Consider the following 17,356-nt stretch of genomic DNA (forward strand, 5'->3'; position numbering starts at 1 on the left):
GACAGATATGCAAGAATGAGGCATACTGATTGGATTTTGAAACTCACATTTAACATCAGATTTAGAGCATCTGGCCCTATCTTGGCAAACCTTCTACCAGTGACTTCTTAAGTCTTATAACTGGGTATATTATAACACGTTATAAATGGGTAGTTTAATATACAGCTCCGGCAAGAATTAAGAGACCACTGCACCTTTTTCTTTCCTTTCCAAAAAAGTTGAAAAGGAAAGTTTTGAGTGAGCAACAGAAGCGTTCAATTTGCAGTGGTCTCTTAATTTGAACCCTTCTGTTCCTCACTCAAAACCTTCCTTTTAGACTTTTTTGGAAAGGAAAGAAAAAGGTTCAGTGGTCTCTTAATTTTTTCCGGAGATATATTCTGGGCATTAATGCTTTAACTACTCTTTCTGGAACCACGCACAAGGAAGTTTGATCTGTTACTGATCTGTTCATACCAAGCAGGAACTGATACAATTTGGGAACAAGTATTAGGTCCATTGCAGGAAAGAAATATATGAGATTTGTTTCCGCCATTCCCTGCACAACCCTTTCATACATGAAAAAACACTATAAAAAAAACACTAAATATAACACTGGCATTATAATTCAAGGCATTGTCCAATTTTGGTTTCTTTCGTTTTTGTCTGCCTGTCTGTCTGCCTGTCTGTCTGGCTGCTTTTGTCCTTCCCAGCAGCAGAGTCCGGCAGGGGATAATGTATCTCTCAAACACCAGCTTCTGCAGGTCATCGTACGGGTGGCTCAGTACCGCATGCTCCTCACCGGTAAGTGTGTGTGAATGTGACCAGGTTCCAGCTTTGTACGTACATGTGTGGGTTTGTTCACCAGGTTTCTGACTATGATCGCCTTGGGAAAGGGTCAAGTTAACCAGGGCCAAACTGTGTTCAAAGAGCTTTAAGTTCCAGGTCATTTAATCGTCTAAAGCTTCCAATCCAAGTCACATTGCTGATTAGCCAGTGATTATGTGTTGGAGGATATGAAGATATGGTTAATTGACCACGTCTTAGTCGTGAAGCCCATCCTGTGGTTCGAATTGGAGAGGGCAGTGGAGACTGATGGAGCATTTACATGATATACACTAGAATGGTATTGAGCCTGGAAAAAAAACATTACCGTCTATAAAGAACATAAAGTTAGTTCTGAAAAAAGTACAAAACAAATTCTCAACATAGCAAGAATGTCACTCGGCTGTAGAGTTATTTTAGGTGGTCTTTGAACAGGAAGGTTTTCAGATGTTATCTGAAAAGGGCCAAAAAAGCTTCCACCATTCGGGTGCCAGGACAGAGAAGAGTTTCAACTGGGCAGATTGACCTTGTCCGCATAGCTGCGCTTTCATAAACGCCTGTGCCCAACCAAGCTGTGTGCACAGCCCGAAATACTGCCCGGAATACTGCCTGAAATACTGCCCAAAATACCGCCAAGTTCACTGTCCGAAATGTTGCCTGAAATACTGTCCGAAATGTTGCCCAAAATACTGCTCGAAATACAGCTTGAAATACCGCCTAGTGCACTGCACAAAATAGTGCCCAAAGTACCGCCAAGTGACTGTGCTTAGAGTACAAATCATATCAGCTTTGAATCCTTAAATTGGTGACCTTGTAAGGCAGTACTTATGGGGTTACTGTGTGTGGTCTAATCAATCTATGAATGAAATGGGGGAACTGATTTTGTAGGTATCACTACACAAAACATAAGCTGGCCTGAGTATGAGGGAAATTGGCATTCAGCTTGGGCTGGCAGGTTAGTAAATGACTAGCAGCAGTTGTACTTCAATTCATCAATTTGTTGTAAAAACAAATTCCTTGCCATGCTAGTTAATTAATGTGTGCTGGTATAGGAGCTGGCTAATGTCAGTAGACAAACCAAATGTCATGCCATGACTAGTGTTTGATGCCATGCCATGACTAAATAATGTCAGTAGACAAACCAAATGTCATGTCATGAATTAGTAATGTCAGTAGACAAACCAAATGTCATGCCATGACTAGTGTTTGATGCCATGCCATGACTAAATAATGTCAGTAGACAAACCAAATGTCATGCCATGACTAGTGTTTGATGTCATGCCATGACTAAGTAATGTCAGTACACATACCAAATGTCATGCCATGACTATTGTTTGATGTCATGCCATGACTAAGTAATGTCAGTAGACATTTTTGTTTGAGCCCCATCCTGTGTTGGCAGTATGCTGCTTGTCATGTGAATGCCCCATAACCCCATCAAGGATCTGGCAAGTTTTTCTACTGAGGAATATTTTTAGATCCCTCAAAATGTTCTTAGTTTTCTCCCAATTTTGTGATACTTGTTTTGGTGTTTATTGTGCTGCTTGCTCAACCTGGTATTCTACCAGGATTTCTACCAGGATTCTAACCAGGATTCTAACCCTGTTCTCGCAATGACGCGACTAATTACTGTGCCATTCAGGGCCCGCTATATATATATATTTAATTGTATTATTTATAAATAATAACTCTTTTGCTGTGTACAATATAGCTCATTGTCTTAGTTTTATAGTCTGTTGTTGCTCATCTTTATCAAGCCTGCCATCATTCTGGACTTGACTGTACTGTGTGTCCAAACCTCCTCTAGATTACCTGAAACAACCTCTCTTCCAGACTCCAAAGAATACCAAGACACACAAGGTACCATAGAGCTGTGGACAAATAATCTTATTCATATAGGGTCATCTGTGAGTGGTTGTAACCAGGGTGTGTGTGTGTATATTTGTCTTTATATGTGTGTGTTCATGGTGCTAGTCTCTAGCGAATGTTTTCCTCTGGTTTTCTGTTTTAATGGTTTTTATTGCACCTCTTCTCTTTTCACTGCTGTTAGCTGCTCTGGTGTTTGTGTCTGACATTGCTGATCAAGCTAATGATAGTTTGAAACATGGGGTGAGTTTCAGCTGCGATGAAGACTGGTTCTGACAGTTTCTTTCAAAAGGTTTTTCATGCATTTGTGAGTCTGTGTGTGTGTGTGTGTGTGTGTGAGTATGTGTCTTTTGGAATGCGAGACATTTTATCTGCTAGTCATTGTTATTGTTCAACATGGCATGTTGGTGTAATCTCTAACACAAGCTCTCTGTCAGGAGAACCTGCTGCGTCTGGTCAACATACAGTACAGTGTTCAAGGCCAGAGGGATCTGCTCCAGCCTGGCAGGGTGAGCGCTCGTCCGCCGCCTGGCCTGATAACGCCATTGTTTCTGCCTAAGGCCCCGGGCGGGTACACCCTCTTGCCCCCGTCACCCCCTCCGTCCCCCGTGCAAGGCCCTTTATATAAGCAGTCAGCTGGGAATCCCCTGGCCCTCCCTGTGTGTCTGGGTGGGGTACACTTGGCACACACGCCCGGCCTCCAACCCTCTCGACTCAGTGTTAAATCTGGTTAATGCTCCTCATCTATGTGACTCACTGCCCCAGTTGTCAGTAAATCTACCATATGTCTGACCCAGTGTGTTTTCTACTCAGGTTTTTGTCAAGGAGGGCACTTTGATGAAGGTCAGCAGGAAGTGCAGACAACCACGCCACCTCTTTCTGGTAAATGTCACTTCCTGTTTGTGGGCGGGAGTGTAGTACACCCAAACATATATTCACTGGATGGAGTCGGCAGTTGTGATTTTAGGCCAAAATGATAGTTAACTACAATTTTAACCTAGTTAGTCCGCCTGTCATATGGACTATGCAGCGTGCACCATCTTGCTGCCAGGTAAATGTAATTTAAAAAGGAGAAATAGCAGGTCTATTTGTTCTACTTCTGTGGCCTGGTCCTCTATTGAGAACAGAGTTTCCTGGCAGGATGTTTCTGAATGGCAGCTTCCTGAGCTGCTCTCAGTTGACGGGACAGGGAAGGTCAGGAACACTGCTCACACACACACACACACACACGCACACAAACACACATGCCTTTGGAAAAGAGAAAGAGGGCTAAGGAGGAGGGAGTGTAATTTATAAAGCAATAAGTCTAGACAGAGTAACGAATTCATCAGCCTGGCTGTGAAAGACCCCTCTGTAACCATGCCAACAGGACACTCTGTTTCATTTCAAAGTGAGAGAGGAGGGAATTTGAAACAGAAGAAGAGACAGCAGACAAAACTACAAATGAGTTACACACTAGCTAGGTTTCTGCCAAACGGAAACAGTGTTTTATTCTATCGCATTTTAAGTTATACTGATGGTTTTGATACAAAAAGGGTTATCTTCAATATGCCCACTTTTGTCTTGGGATATGCACTATTGCCAAAAAAGATGAGAGACAAATGATTTGGTTTTGGCAATTTGAACTTCCTAACATACTTTATCAGTGACCTAACGAACTGCAAGCTTAACTGAGTAGTATGAGAGGATCACACAACCAGGGCCGGCTTCAGACTCCAGGGACGTAAGCAAGGGACCTCAAGCCCAAAAAGGAAAAATCATATATTAGTAATTTGGGGCCTTAACTTATTATTGAGAGGAAATATTGAATAAACCAGTTTAAATGTAAAGCATAAGCAGTTAAGCATAATTAGACACTTAAATAGCTCAGAATTGGTCATATCCATTTGTTTATTGGTGGTTAATCTAATATATAAAACGTAGTAGTGGTACAGCCAGACATGCTCACCACTCCAGTAGCACAGACAGGTTTTTTTATTCATTCTCATTAACATTTCATGTTAACATGGCATAAGTCATGGCAAAATCAGTACAATTGTAAGAAACTAGCCTTAAAACCAAAATAACATGTGTCTGCCCCATGGCCAAATGAGTGGAATTGCATGAAATGTGTTTGTGAAGAACTGGGCAGACTTTCTGAAGAACTGCAGAGAACTGGCTTTAAAACAGAAAGATTTACTTCAAAGCACACATTTCTCTTTCCCATTGAGTAGGGCCACAAACAATAGTCTTTAGCTGACTTCATTGTGTGACTCTATATAATAATTATTTTGTCGAAAAAATGAAAGTGCTTGATTTGCCGTTGAATGGGAGTAAACAGAGAACAACAATGTTTTGGTGTTGTGGAGGCAGCAAACCCTAAAGATTGGCCAAAACATTAATACGATATTTAACAGAGCAAAAATCGATGGGGTAATACTACCCCAATCTCTTTGAAAAAACGAATGAACTCTACACTGCTTAATTTACTACTGGTCTATCTGACACTGCAAAGCCATGAACACTGGCAGTCATGAATCTCACCACCAGGGGTTGCTGTTCACCCTCAGCTCCCCTAATTCCCACAGCCACGACTGTGGATAGACTACTCTGGGCCACATGATGAGTTTATAATGAATAAGAGAGAGATTATTTTTATTTGTCAAATGGCAGCTGTCCATCGATCCTCATGTCAGCAGAAAACATATTGTACATCAACATCAAGTTCATCCTTGTGCACCTCAACTACAGTCCTTTTTTTATTTAACCGTTATTTAACCTGGTAAATCAAATCAAAACCAATATTAATTTCCAATTACGACCTGGCCAAAGGGATGCAGTTGAAAGACACAGAGAATAGGCAGGACATAAATAATGTAAACAATAAATACAAATTAACAAATAAACACTATATTCATTTGACATTTATGATATTCCGATCACTAAAACAGCCCAACTACTCATTGAGGAAACATTCCTCTTTGTTTAGAGCTCCATCATGTGGTTGGTGGCATGCAGGAATAATGTCTTTTGGTTTTGTGTGGTGTTCTATTTGGAGAGTTCTGAGAATAACTTCATGCATGACTCACATTATTTCATTCCTCCATGGAATTGTTTTAACCAGCAGCTGGAATGTTTGTACAGTGTTATCTTGTTCATTGGCTCTGAGGACACAGCAGGGTCGTATGTGTGATGCCAAGGCTTGGCAGTGAATAATGGCTGTTTGTGTGTTACCAGATGAATGATGTGCTACTGTACACCTACCCTCAGCAGGATGGGAAATACAGACTGAAGAACACCCTCCCACTGACTGGGATGAAGGTCAGTCTCCACTGTCTCCCTCCCGTCTCCATTTTGGTGACTGACTCTGTTTTGCGCCTTCAGTCTTTTTCTGTCAGTTGTTTTATTGTCTCTCCCTCTCACCCCATTTAGCCTCTCTCCTTCTGCCCTCTCTGTCCATCTCTCCTCCTCTCTCCATTGCTCCTCCTCTCTTTGCATCTTTCCTCCTCTCTCCATTGCTCCTCCTCTCTTTGCATCTTTCCTCAACTCTCCATCTCTCCTCTTCTCTCTCTATTTCTCCTCTTCTCTCTCTATCTCTCCTCTTCTCCCTCCATCTCTCCTCTCTTCTCCATACTTCTCTCTCCCCATCTCAAACCTCTCTGTACTCTCAATCTCTCAGTGGTTTCTCATCAGTATGTGTAATGTTTGACTGATTGGTTGATGTTCCAGGTCAGTAAGCCCATAATAGATAATGTGCAGAGTGTACTGAAGATCGACGTAGCCGAGATATCCATCACCTTGGCAGCCAGGTGGGTCATTTGCCAACAGTTCGTTCCACCACTTTTACTATGTCAATGAAGTACAGTGATTGAGGTATAGACTCACGAACCATGCCTGGCCTCTAGGCTCTGTTACAGTGTAAATAGAGCCCTGCCTATTTCCTGGTCAGGTCACATGGCTTAAAATGTTATACAGCTGGTGAAGGGTTAGTAACAGGGCCGTATTGGGTGTGTCCCTGTGCAGCTCCTGCAGTGAGAGGGAGGACTGGTTCCACACTCTGAGTCGGGTGGTGTCTGACCACGCCAGAGGAGCTGGGACATTCAGTAGCAGCCCTGGAGAGGTGAGGACGCGTTTAGGAGACAATGTTAGCAGTAGCGCAACGATGCTCTCCACCTTCTAACAACAGCAGACCGCTACTCATGCACAGCGTTCCCATAAGCATGGCAGTCGATGTGATTTCTGTTGAGGATGATGGCGTGTAGACGTCAGTGTGACTGTGAAGGGCTCCGTCTCTGTTCCAGTCTCTGCACCAGGCCAGGGAACATCTGTGGCTGCCCCTGGGGGAGAAGGCCCCCACTCTGGTGCCAGTGTCTCATGTGATGATGTGTATGAACTGCACCTCAGACTTCAGTCTCACGCTGCGCAGACACCACTGCCACGCCTGCGGGAGGGTGAGTCCGCGGCCTCCACAGACACCCCCTGTCCAGACGGGGTCACAGGGTTTTAAGAGGGGTCTAGCAGCTTAAGCTGCCGCGTCCGGTGCAATGTTCAGTTTAACAGGGGGAGTCGGTCTCCAGTTCATATTATTTACAACGATCTGTCCAAAGGTATTTCATTGCAAGAGGACAGAACAAAAACACAGAATGCATTAATAATAATAAAAGAATATGAATACAAATAAACCGACACACGTAGAAAAATTGCCACAGTCATCAGGTTACACATATGTGTGTCATACAGATATGTTTGATAATTTACACCAGGTATAATCTGAGTATGTGTAAATGTACATGGTCTGTCCAAGAGGTTTAGATACAGCCAGGGGTTTAGATACAGCCAGGGGTTTAGATACATCCAGGGGTTTAGATACAGCCAGAGGTTTAGATACAGCCAGGGGTTTAGATACATCCAGGGGTTTAGATACATCCAGAGGTTTAGATACAGCCAGAGGTTTAGATACATCCAGGGGTTTAGATACATCCAGAGGTTTAGATACATCCAGAGGTTTAGATACATCCAGGGGTTTAGATACAGCCAGAGGTTTAGATACAGCCAGGGGTTTAGATACATCCAGGGGTTTAGATACATCCAGGGGTTTAGATACAGCCAGAGGTTTAGATACATCCAGGGGTTTAGATACATCCAGAGGTTTAGATACAGCCAGAGGTTTAGATACAGCCAGAGGTTTTGATATTGACACATTGTACACCTTTAGAACAATTATACTTTTCAAACCAGACTTCTGTCTATACAATGTATCAACTACTCTCTGTCCACTATCTATAATCATGAAATTACTGAAATGTATGTTTTTGAAACATTTTCTTCATGGCATTGCTGTGATACCTAAAACCTAGACTAATATGGTGTGGTGTAGCTGGAGTGTGCTGTTGTCTGTATTGTCTGACCTGATCTGTGTGTCGTGGCTGTACTCAGATTGTGTGTCGTGGCTGTACTCAGATTGTGTGTCCTGGCTGTACTCAGATTGTGTGTCGTGGCTGTACTCAGATTGTGTGTCCTGGCTGTACTCAGATTGTGTGTCCTGGCTGTACTCAGATTGTGTGTCCTGGCTGTACTCAGATTGTGTGTCGTGGCTGCTCCAGGAACAGATACCCTCTGAAGTACCTGAAGGACCGCATGGCCAAAGTGTGTGACCACTGTTACAGTGAGCTGAAGAAGAGAGGTACACAACACTGTATTTCCTTTAGTCTTTGGTTTTGTCTTGTTTTAAACTGTACAATTCTATGCTGTACTCAACTATAAGCTACTGTACTTTATGAAACTGTACAGTACTATACTGGACGACACTATACTAAACTGAATGCTACTAAACTGTATGGTACTATAGTGTACTACAGAAGGTGAGTTCAGGGGTTAAGGTGAGGTGTCTCATACAGAAGGTGAGTTCAGGGGTTAAGGTGAGGTGTCTCATACAGAAGGTGAGTTCAGGGGTTAAGGTGAGGTGTCTCATACAGAATGTGAGTTCAGGGGTTAAGGTGAGGTGTCTCATACAGAAGGTGAGTTCAGGGGTTAAGGTGAGGAGTCTCATACAGAATGTGAGTTCAGGTGTTAAGGTGAGGAGTCTCATACAGAATGTGAGTTCAGGTGTTAAGGTGAGGTGTCACATACAGAAGGTGAGTTCAGGTGTTAAGGTGAGGAGTCTCATACAGAATGTGAGTTCAGGTGTTAAGGTGAGGTGTCATACAGAATGTGAGTTCAGGTGTTAAGGTGAGGTGTCACATACAGAATGTGAGTTCAGGTGTTAAGGTGAGGAGTCTCATACAGAATGTGAGTTCAGGTGTTAAGGTGAGGTGTCTCATACAGAAGGTGAGTTCAGGTGTTAAGGTCAGGTGTCTCATACAGAAGGTGAGTTCAGGTGTTAAGGTGAGGTGTCACATACAGAACGTGAGTTCAGATGTTAAGGTGAGGTGTCACATACAGAATGTGAGTTTAGGTGTTAAGGTGAGGTGTCTCATACAGAATGTGAGTTCAGGTGTTAAGGTGAGGTGTCACATACAGAAGGTGAGTTCAGGTGTTAAGGTGAGGAGTCTCATACAGAATGTGAGTTCAGGTGTTAAGGTGAGGTGTCTCATACAGAAGGTGAGTTCAGGTGTTAAGGTGAGGTGTCACATACAGAACGTGAGTTCAGGTGTTAAGGTGAGGTGTCTCATACAGAAGGTGAGTTCAGGTGTTAAGGTGAGGTGTCTCATACAGAAGGTGAGTTCATGTGTTAAGGTGAGGTGTCACATACAGAACGTGAGTTCAGATGTTAAGGTGAGGAGTCTCATACAGAATGTGAGTTCAGGTGTTAAGGTGAGGTGTCTCATACAGAACGTGAGTTCAGATGTTAAGGTGAGGAGTCTCATACAGAATGTGAGTTCAGGTGTTAAGGTGAGGTGTCACATACAGAATGTGAGTTCAGGTGTTAAGGTGAGGTGTCACATACAGAACGTGAGTTCAGATGTTAAGGTGAGGAGTCTCATACAGAATGTGAGTTCAGGTGTTAAGGTGAGGTCTCACATACAGAACGTGAGTTCAGATGTTAAGGTGAGGAGTCTCATACAGAATGTGAGTTCAGATGTTAAGGTGAGGAGTCTCATACAGAATGTGAGTTCAGGTGTTAAGGTGAGGTGTCTCCATAGGAGGAGATGTATCTGGGTCCACTGGTACTGACAGTCCTCGTTCCAACCGTCGCTCCAGCCGCCCACTCTCTGCCGTCTTCCAGAACATTCACCCTCCCAGCCTGTGGAGACATCGCAAGGGCACGGCATCTCTGACCCAGGTAACCACACGCGCTACATTACCCGTTGCTCCGTCCTGATATCCATGTATTTATTTTCTATATTTCCCTCATTTTAATGCGTTACTGAATGGAGGTGAGAGTGGGACATTTAAAGGAGAGCCAGCTGAAATAGCCATGTTGCAGGCGGTCCACTGTATGTCCTGTCTGTACCCAGCAGCTAAGACCGCTGGTCCAGCTGCCGCTCTATTACTGCAACCAAATGATTGTGTCAGAAGTACAAGAGGTGTACTTTTCGCTTGAAAAGCGGTAGGTGAAATGGGTAACCCTCTGCTGTGTTCCTGATGCCTCGGTTTCTGTGGGAACGGTGAAACCACAATAGGTTCCTGTGTTTCAGAGATGAACCCTGTATCTAACTGACGGGTTCTTCTGCGGTCCACTTAGGTGAGTGTGTCGGAGGACGGCTGTATGAGCGGCAGTCTGCAGCGCAGCAAGAGGACCAAGAGGAACTGGAAGAGGCTGTGGTTCCGACTCAAAGACAAGGTGCTTTACACCTACCAGGCCCGCGAGGTGAGGGGGAACACACCGTCCCCTTTACCCTGAACCCCAAAACATCACTCCGATGGAGGCAGTACTTAGTAACCCTCTCTGCATCTTGGTTTTGTGAATGCCCCACAACCCCCACAGACTGTACCCTTAGGTTGCAAGTCAATTAAAACTGTGTTACTTGGTTCGTCTCCTCTCCCTCCTCTCTGTCTTTCTCTCTCTTCCTCCTCTCTCTCCCCTTCTCTCTCTCCCTCCTCTCTCTTCCTCCTCTCTCTCTTCCTTCTCTCTCTTCCTCCTCTCTCTCCTCTCTTTTTTCCTGCCGCTCTCCCCTTTCCCACCTCTCTCTCCCTTTCTCTCTGTTGTTCCTCACTCTCCTCATTCCTCCTCTTTCTTCCTGCTCTCTCCCTGGTCTCCTGCCTGTCGGCCTGTCTCCAGGAGAAGGTGGCGTCTGAGAGTTTGCCCCTGTTGGGCTTCACGGTGAAACTGCCCGACAGGCCTGGTGGAGAGGAAATGGCCAACATGTTTGAGCTGTACCATAAGAAGACTCTGTACTATACCTTTAAGGCTGAGGACAACCACACTGCTAAGAGGTGACACCTGCACTTCACCCTGTTGATTTCTGACCATATGACCTCTCAAAGACCAATTAGCAGCCAGTGTTCTAATATGTTGTCTGCCTTTTCATGTGGTTGAGCGAAACTCCTGGCCCCACACTGGCCTTACTTAGTCACCTTATGGGCATGACTCACACTGAGAATAACATCAACCATCATATTTGTATTATAATGTAATTACAGCCAGAACTTTTCTCTCTACCCAGGTGGGTGAATGCCATGGAGGAAGCTACAGTTTTATAGCGGTGGCCATTTTAGGTGGGTTGTTAAGACTGGATGGACACTCCTGAACTTTCAGACATATCCTGGGGTCTTTGCTGCCAGTGTCCTGCCACATATAACCATCCCACAAGATGCCTGAATGTAACACTGAGAGGAAACGTGTAAGACAGAGGAATATGTTCACCCGTTATTCACCAGCTACTGGCTGTGTCTTACTCTGTGGACCAAGAGAGGGTACCAGAAGACACGTTGTTCTTAATGGAGGGAACACGCTCACCTACTTTGTCACACTCCAACATTCCTGTCCCGTTGCTACAGCAGGTGTGAAGCCCAGAGCCAGGAGAGGAGCTGGCCCAGATATGTACCCTTCTAAAGAAACTCTCCAAGGCCACCTATGACTTAAACTCTCCAGTTTTCCATGGAATCAACCACTCTGGAAGGAAAACGATTGTGGATTATTTTGATGCTTTATTAAAGAAGAATACATACGTTAATTGATCTCTCTAAATGTACATGTTATTTTTGTTTTTTTTACATTAAGAGTTCTGACAAGAGCTTACATTTGTAGGTAAAGACCATACTGTAGAAGGGAAATAGCAATTGCAGTAAATGTGTTTGAACTGCATGTTCTACTAGAGTACAGCCTACATCCAGACCAGAGGTCAGGAAAAGGATGTCAACCACATGACTGTTGTCTTAATATGTGATTTTTGGCCTGAGCATGAAAGTAGACCTCCATGTACTGTGTCTTTATATCCCATTACGCCCAATATATGCTGTCATGTTCACAGTAATTATTTGACCTTTCCAAATCATTGGGGCGGTACCTTAAAAAAGAGATACACGGGGTGAACAAAATAAGGGAAATACATAACATTATATTAATATCAAGGACCTAATAAGGAGTAGGGCCACTCTTTTTGCCTTCAGAACTGCTCCAGTCGTTCCTGGAATGCTTTCATACAAGTCCTGAATTTTGTGTACTCGAATATTGCACATTCAAGAAAGAAAGCCTCCAGTTCTTTGACGGCTAAAAGAGGTCGACATCTACTTTGCACTCTGCACTCCAGAACTTCCTATAACGGTTCAATGATATTCAGATCTGGTGATTGGGGAGGCCATGAAAGGCATTTAACGTCATCCTGGCGTTCATAAAACCAGTGTGTATGGCAGATGTTACCAAACTAGGGGTTGTGACCCAATGACTCCCATTAGATGGCTGCCCGAACCATTACAGTTCCCCAACCATGTTTAATTAACGGTTGGCAGACACTGTGGGCTGAAGGTAACCTTCGGCTGTCTTTTTTTGGCCTAGGATACAAGCTGTTTCCAAATGGCAGTCCTGCCATACATTCCAGCTTAGTGAAGCTCACGGTGTACAGTTTTGTTGAAACTGGGTCTCCACTGTGTGGTCATTTCTGAGGCAGTACTTTCGGGGCATTGAGCAACTACCGGTATCCTGTTACGTGTCTGTCTGTCTGTCAGTCAGCTTCAACCTGCGTTCACTGTTCCTTTTTGACAGTTACATTTTTCTATGTTCAGCATTTGTGTTGTCACTTTTGAGACTGTTCCATTGGCATAGTGTTTCTGTGACCAATGCACTTGCAATTCAGCAACAGTTCTTTTTCCCGTTATTATGTCCTCCCCCTTCATCTCTGTCTTCACTGAATAAACTCCATGTTTTGTTTTGTAAAATTTACTGGAGTTGGCTTCACGTACCTAAATCTGCCTGACATTTCAAGGCGCAGGTTCTTCTGGAAGTATTACGAGTATCTAGTTCTGTTGCATGTGTTTCTTAGCAACATATTTTTGTTATTTTTTATCTGAAATGGCCTTGCACACAGCAACTACTTAATGTACATACTTACGTGGAGATTTTGATAGGCAAAGTTTATTTTGGCTTTATTTGCACTGATAAAAAAGAATGGAACTGAAAGAGGAAGTTAAGTGCACTCTTAATGTAATTTTGTTGATTGTAAGGCGCAGCTAGGACTTGTGTCAGCCACATGATGACAGGGGTTTCCCTGATGTGAAACACTATGTGCCATAACCACTGTAGAAGACTTTGAATTGGATGAGTTATTTATTTCAAATGCTGGGGTTTCTCAAACAAGTAAAGTGACTGAAGTTGGACTTTTGTGTCATTTTGTGTGATTTCTTCTCATTATCCTGAAGGAAATTGTATGTCCAGTTTGTCATATGTATGTCCAGTCTGTCATATGTATGTCCAGTCTGGCATATGTATGTCCAGTTTGTCATATGTATGTCCAGTCTGTCATATGTATGTCCAGTCTGTCATATGTATGTCCAGTCTGTCATATGTATGTCCAATCTGTCATATGTATGTCCAGGCTGTCATATGTATGTCCAGTCTGTCATATGTATGTCCAGTCTGTCATATGTATGTCCAATCTGTCATATGTATGTCCAGTCTGTCATATGTGTATTGTGAGGGTACAGGTCAGGAGTGTAGATAACAGATCATACAGACAGTACAGAGAGACAGTACAGATAGTACACAGACAGACAGCACAGAGAGACAGTTCAGATAATACACAGACAGACAGTACAGAGACAAACAGACAGGCAGTGAGCTGTGTACAGGAGAACGGCTTGGTGTGAAGGGCAGTGCTGCTCTGTTCTGTATCTCTCCCCTGAGGGTTCCTGGCCCAGAATAGTGAGGGGGGAAAGTTTGTTTTCTGGGGTATCAGAAAGTTGTAGACACCTTGTTCTATATAGGCTGGATCATTCATCATCCACAGTCTCTGCCATGCTCCCTATTGTCCCCTTCTGTACCTGCTGTTCTTTCAGCTCACAATCTGAGTCTTGCCCTTTTAGTTCTTAAAACAGTGCTGACTGCTGACATGGAAATTAATAATATTGGAAATAAAACAATCTTAACATATCAGACATTTTTGTTTTCAGGTATTTATATGCTTTATTGAAGTGTGGAACGTGTGTGTGTAATAGCTTAGACCATTAGACCACTGGACCATAAGACCACCCTAGGTCACATATTAGAGTTTTTTGAAGATCAATGATGAAGCAAATCCTTTTATCCCTGCCAGACTTGGATTGTCCCGATTTCCAAGAGTCTCTGAGTTGGAAAGCTGACATTAGTTTGCTTTTATTTTGTAGTTCATTCGAGTCCCATCAAACATCTCCAAGTGTAAGTCCAGGGGGGTTTTGATGATTTGACCAGGAAAAACTCCAGGCCCTGTACCATACTACCTAATTCTCCAATGAAGCCCTCCTCCTGACTAATGGGCATTCATCTGTTCCTGTTCATCTTCCTCTCTCGGGTCACGTTCCTCCGCCGGCCCCAGTCTGGGCCTACTGTCCAGTCTGGTAATACTCTAAAAGAGTTTTCATTAGAAGTGGTATAGCGTTGTGATGGTACTTCCTCATCAGAAAAGCTGAATGTGAGAAATGAGTGATGGTCCCAACAGAGGTTACACAAGATGACACAGGGAGGAAGTAGGATGAGAGGTGAAAATTGAAAGCAAAAGGAGGGAGGTCAGCTGTCCTCTTCCGGTTTTCTGGGTCCTCATTACTGTCACTGACAGAGTGTTGAATGCATCGCTTGCTTAAATTGGGATGGTCCTGTGTCATGACCCCACATAGCCTCAATGCACACATATTAATGCCCAAGCAGTAGGCACAGAGAAACAAGCATGCAACTCCGTAATCAAATTAATTTACAGCTGCTGAATAAGGTCAAATCTTTCTTACGCACATTTATTTACAGTGCCAGCTGCACTGGCTTAACTGCCTTAATCTGAATTCCCTTTGCCACACAAAGCATGGGAATGATAAGGTACAGTATCTGGCCAACTCACCAGAGAGGTGAAAGAGGTGCATGTGTGTGTGTGCGCCATTTAGTTCTGAAACTCTTGTCGCCATTGGTTACCATACACCCCTGTCTTCATGCAGTTATGTTTTTTGTGCCGTTTTATGCATCATCAATAGGGATGTAGGAAGCAGTTGAACCCGTTTACAGAGACTTCTTAGAGACAGACATCTTTAAAACTGGAGCTGCAACGGAGAAAGAGAGAAAAAGAACCCCAAAAAAGAAAACGCTGTGTGTCTTCTTTGACATTGGCTTGACATTTCTGGGTCTGCACCTTGTCTCATGTTCCTCTGCAATGCAGTGGAGAGAGAAAGGAGACCAGGGGTGAAAGGGAGAGGTAGAGGAGTGTGGAAGACGTGAGGGACACGCTGTTATGTCCCACTTTAGAGACTCTGCATGCAGCCCACACTGCCGAGTCACTGTTGCTTCTCTTCCCCTCTCCTCCCTCTCCTCTCTCCTACTCCCTCTGTATACAAGGCTACTTTTAGAATCCTCCCTCTTTCGCACCCTGGACGAAATACACAGAGAAAGAGCAAGGCAGAGCCTTGTGTTTTCAACACATACAGACTGTCATGGTTTCCACACTGCCAAAAGTGTCTTTCTACAAAGAGAGAAACATAAACTGATGGACAATCACCAAGCCCAGCTCCAGAGATGGGGCTATATGCGTAATATGGTTGTGTCCCTGATAGCACGTTGTTTATTACTATATTCTGCACTATTTCCGGGCTGCAGTCAGAATCGGGTGTCATTAGGGTCTCATGGCATGTTTGTATGTCCGTCGTGGTTGGGTGTACTACCAACTGGCCATGGCTGAGTGATATGTGTTCTATTGGCTGGAGGTCACTGGTATTAGGAAGGGATTTGCTGGGCTTTCATAAGAAAGGGGGGAAAAAAACATTATTCTCCGCATTATGACAGGGCCTTCTCTCCAGTCAACTGGATCCAACAAGTCCCTGGTCACATGACCATGTTGCAATAAGCGGCTATCATCAAATGTCCCAGTAGCCACAACAGAGCTACTCAGCAGAGACGGGCAGAACAGTGCTACACAGAACAGATCTACTCAGCGGAGACAGGGAGGACAGAATTACACAGAACAGGGCTACTCAATAGAGACAGGCAGAAAGCAGAACTGTTTAGTAGACAGAGCTTCTAAGTAGAGACAGACATTGGAGCGACTCAGTAGAGACTAACAGAGCTACTCAATAGAGACAGACATAGCAGAACTACTCATTAGAGACAGACAGAGGTACCCAGTAGAAACAGACACAGCTACTCAGTAGAGACAGAGCTACTCAATAGAGACAGACATTAGAGCTACTCAATAGAGACAGACATTAGAGCTACTCTGTAAAGACAGAACTATTCTGTACTGACAGAACTACTCAGAAGAGACAGAACTATTCTGTAGAGACAGAACTACTCAGTGGAGACAGACATTGGAGTGACTCAGTAGAGACTAACAGAGCTACTCAATAGAGACAGACATAGCAGAACTACTCATTAGAGACAGGCAGAGCTACTGAGTAGAGACAGACACAGCTACTCAGTAGAGATAGAGCTACTCAATAGAGACAGACATTAGAGCTACTCAGGAGAGACAGAACTACTCAGTGGAGACAGTACAACTCAGTAGAGACAGAACTACTCTGTAGAGACAGAACTACTCTGTACTGACAGAACTACTCAGAAGAGACAGAACTACTCTGTAGAGACAGAACTACTCAGTGGAGACAGACATTGGAGTGACTCAGTAGAGACTAACAGAGCTACTCAATAGAGACAGACATAGCAGAACTACTCATTAGAGACAGGCAGAGCTACTGTGTAGAGACAGACACAGCTACTCAGTAGAGACAGAGCTACTCAATAGAGAAAGAAAGAACTACTCAATTGAGACAGACATTAGAGCTACTCAGTAGAGACAGACAGAGCTATCCAGAAAAGACAGAACTACTCAGTAGAGACAGTACAACTCAGTAGAGACAGAACTACTCAGTAGAGACAGTACAATTCAGTAGAGACAGTACAACTCAGTAGAGACAAACTACTCTGTAGAGACAGTACAATTCAGTAGAGACAGTACAACTCAGTAGAGACAGTACAACTCAGTAGAGACAGAACTACTCAGTAGAGACAGTACAATTCAGTAGAGACAGTACAACTCAGTAGAGACAGTACAACTCAGTAGAGACAAACTACTCTGTAGAGATCGGAGACAGAAAGTATCAGTGA

At 43.8% G+C, this 17,356-nt stretch overlaps 1 protein-coding gene across 1 annotated transcript in view; it reads left to right on the forward strand.

Annotated features, from left to right (window-relative positions):
• Positions 1 to 13,401, forward strand: part of LOC105017226 (FYVE, RhoGEF and PH domain-containing protein 5) — a 32,131-nt gene extending 18,730 nt beyond the window's left edge. Inside the window, exons 8-21 of the mRNA XM_034287013.1 lie at positions 690 to 784; positions 2,609 to 2,661; positions 2,852 to 2,910; positions 3,105 to 3,176; positions 3,481 to 3,549; positions 5,884 to 5,967; positions 6,376 to 6,455; positions 6,670 to 6,766; positions 6,948 to 7,097; positions 8,227 to 8,329; positions 9,789 to 9,928; positions 10,331 to 10,456; positions 10,868 to 11,022; positions 11,253 to 13,401. Of these exons, the coding sequence (XP_034142904.1) occupies positions 690 to 784; positions 2,609 to 2,661; positions 2,852 to 2,910; positions 3,105 to 3,176; positions 3,481 to 3,549; positions 5,884 to 5,967; positions 6,376 to 6,455; positions 6,670 to 6,766; positions 6,948 to 7,097; positions 8,227 to 8,329; positions 9,789 to 9,928; positions 10,331 to 10,456; positions 10,868 to 11,022; positions 11,253 to 11,289 (1,320 nt within the window). The 3' untranslated portion in view covers positions 11,290 to 13,401. The remainder of the gene's footprint in view (positions 1 to 689; positions 785 to 2,608; positions 2,662 to 2,851; positions 2,911 to 3,104; positions 3,177 to 3,480; positions 3,550 to 5,883; positions 5,968 to 6,375; positions 6,456 to 6,669; positions 6,767 to 6,947; positions 7,098 to 8,226; positions 8,330 to 9,788; positions 9,929 to 10,330; positions 10,457 to 10,867; positions 11,023 to 11,252) is intronic.
• The last annotated feature ends 3,955 nt before the right edge of the window (positions 13,402 to 17,356 follow it).

Source organism: Esox lucius, chromosome 17, assembly GCF_011004845.1.
Source record: "Esox lucius isolate fEsoLuc1 chromosome 17, fEsoLuc1.pri, whole genome shotgun sequence".
Taxonomy (NCBI): domain Eukaryota; kingdom Metazoa; phylum Chordata; class Actinopteri; order Esociformes; family Esocidae; genus Esox; species Esox lucius.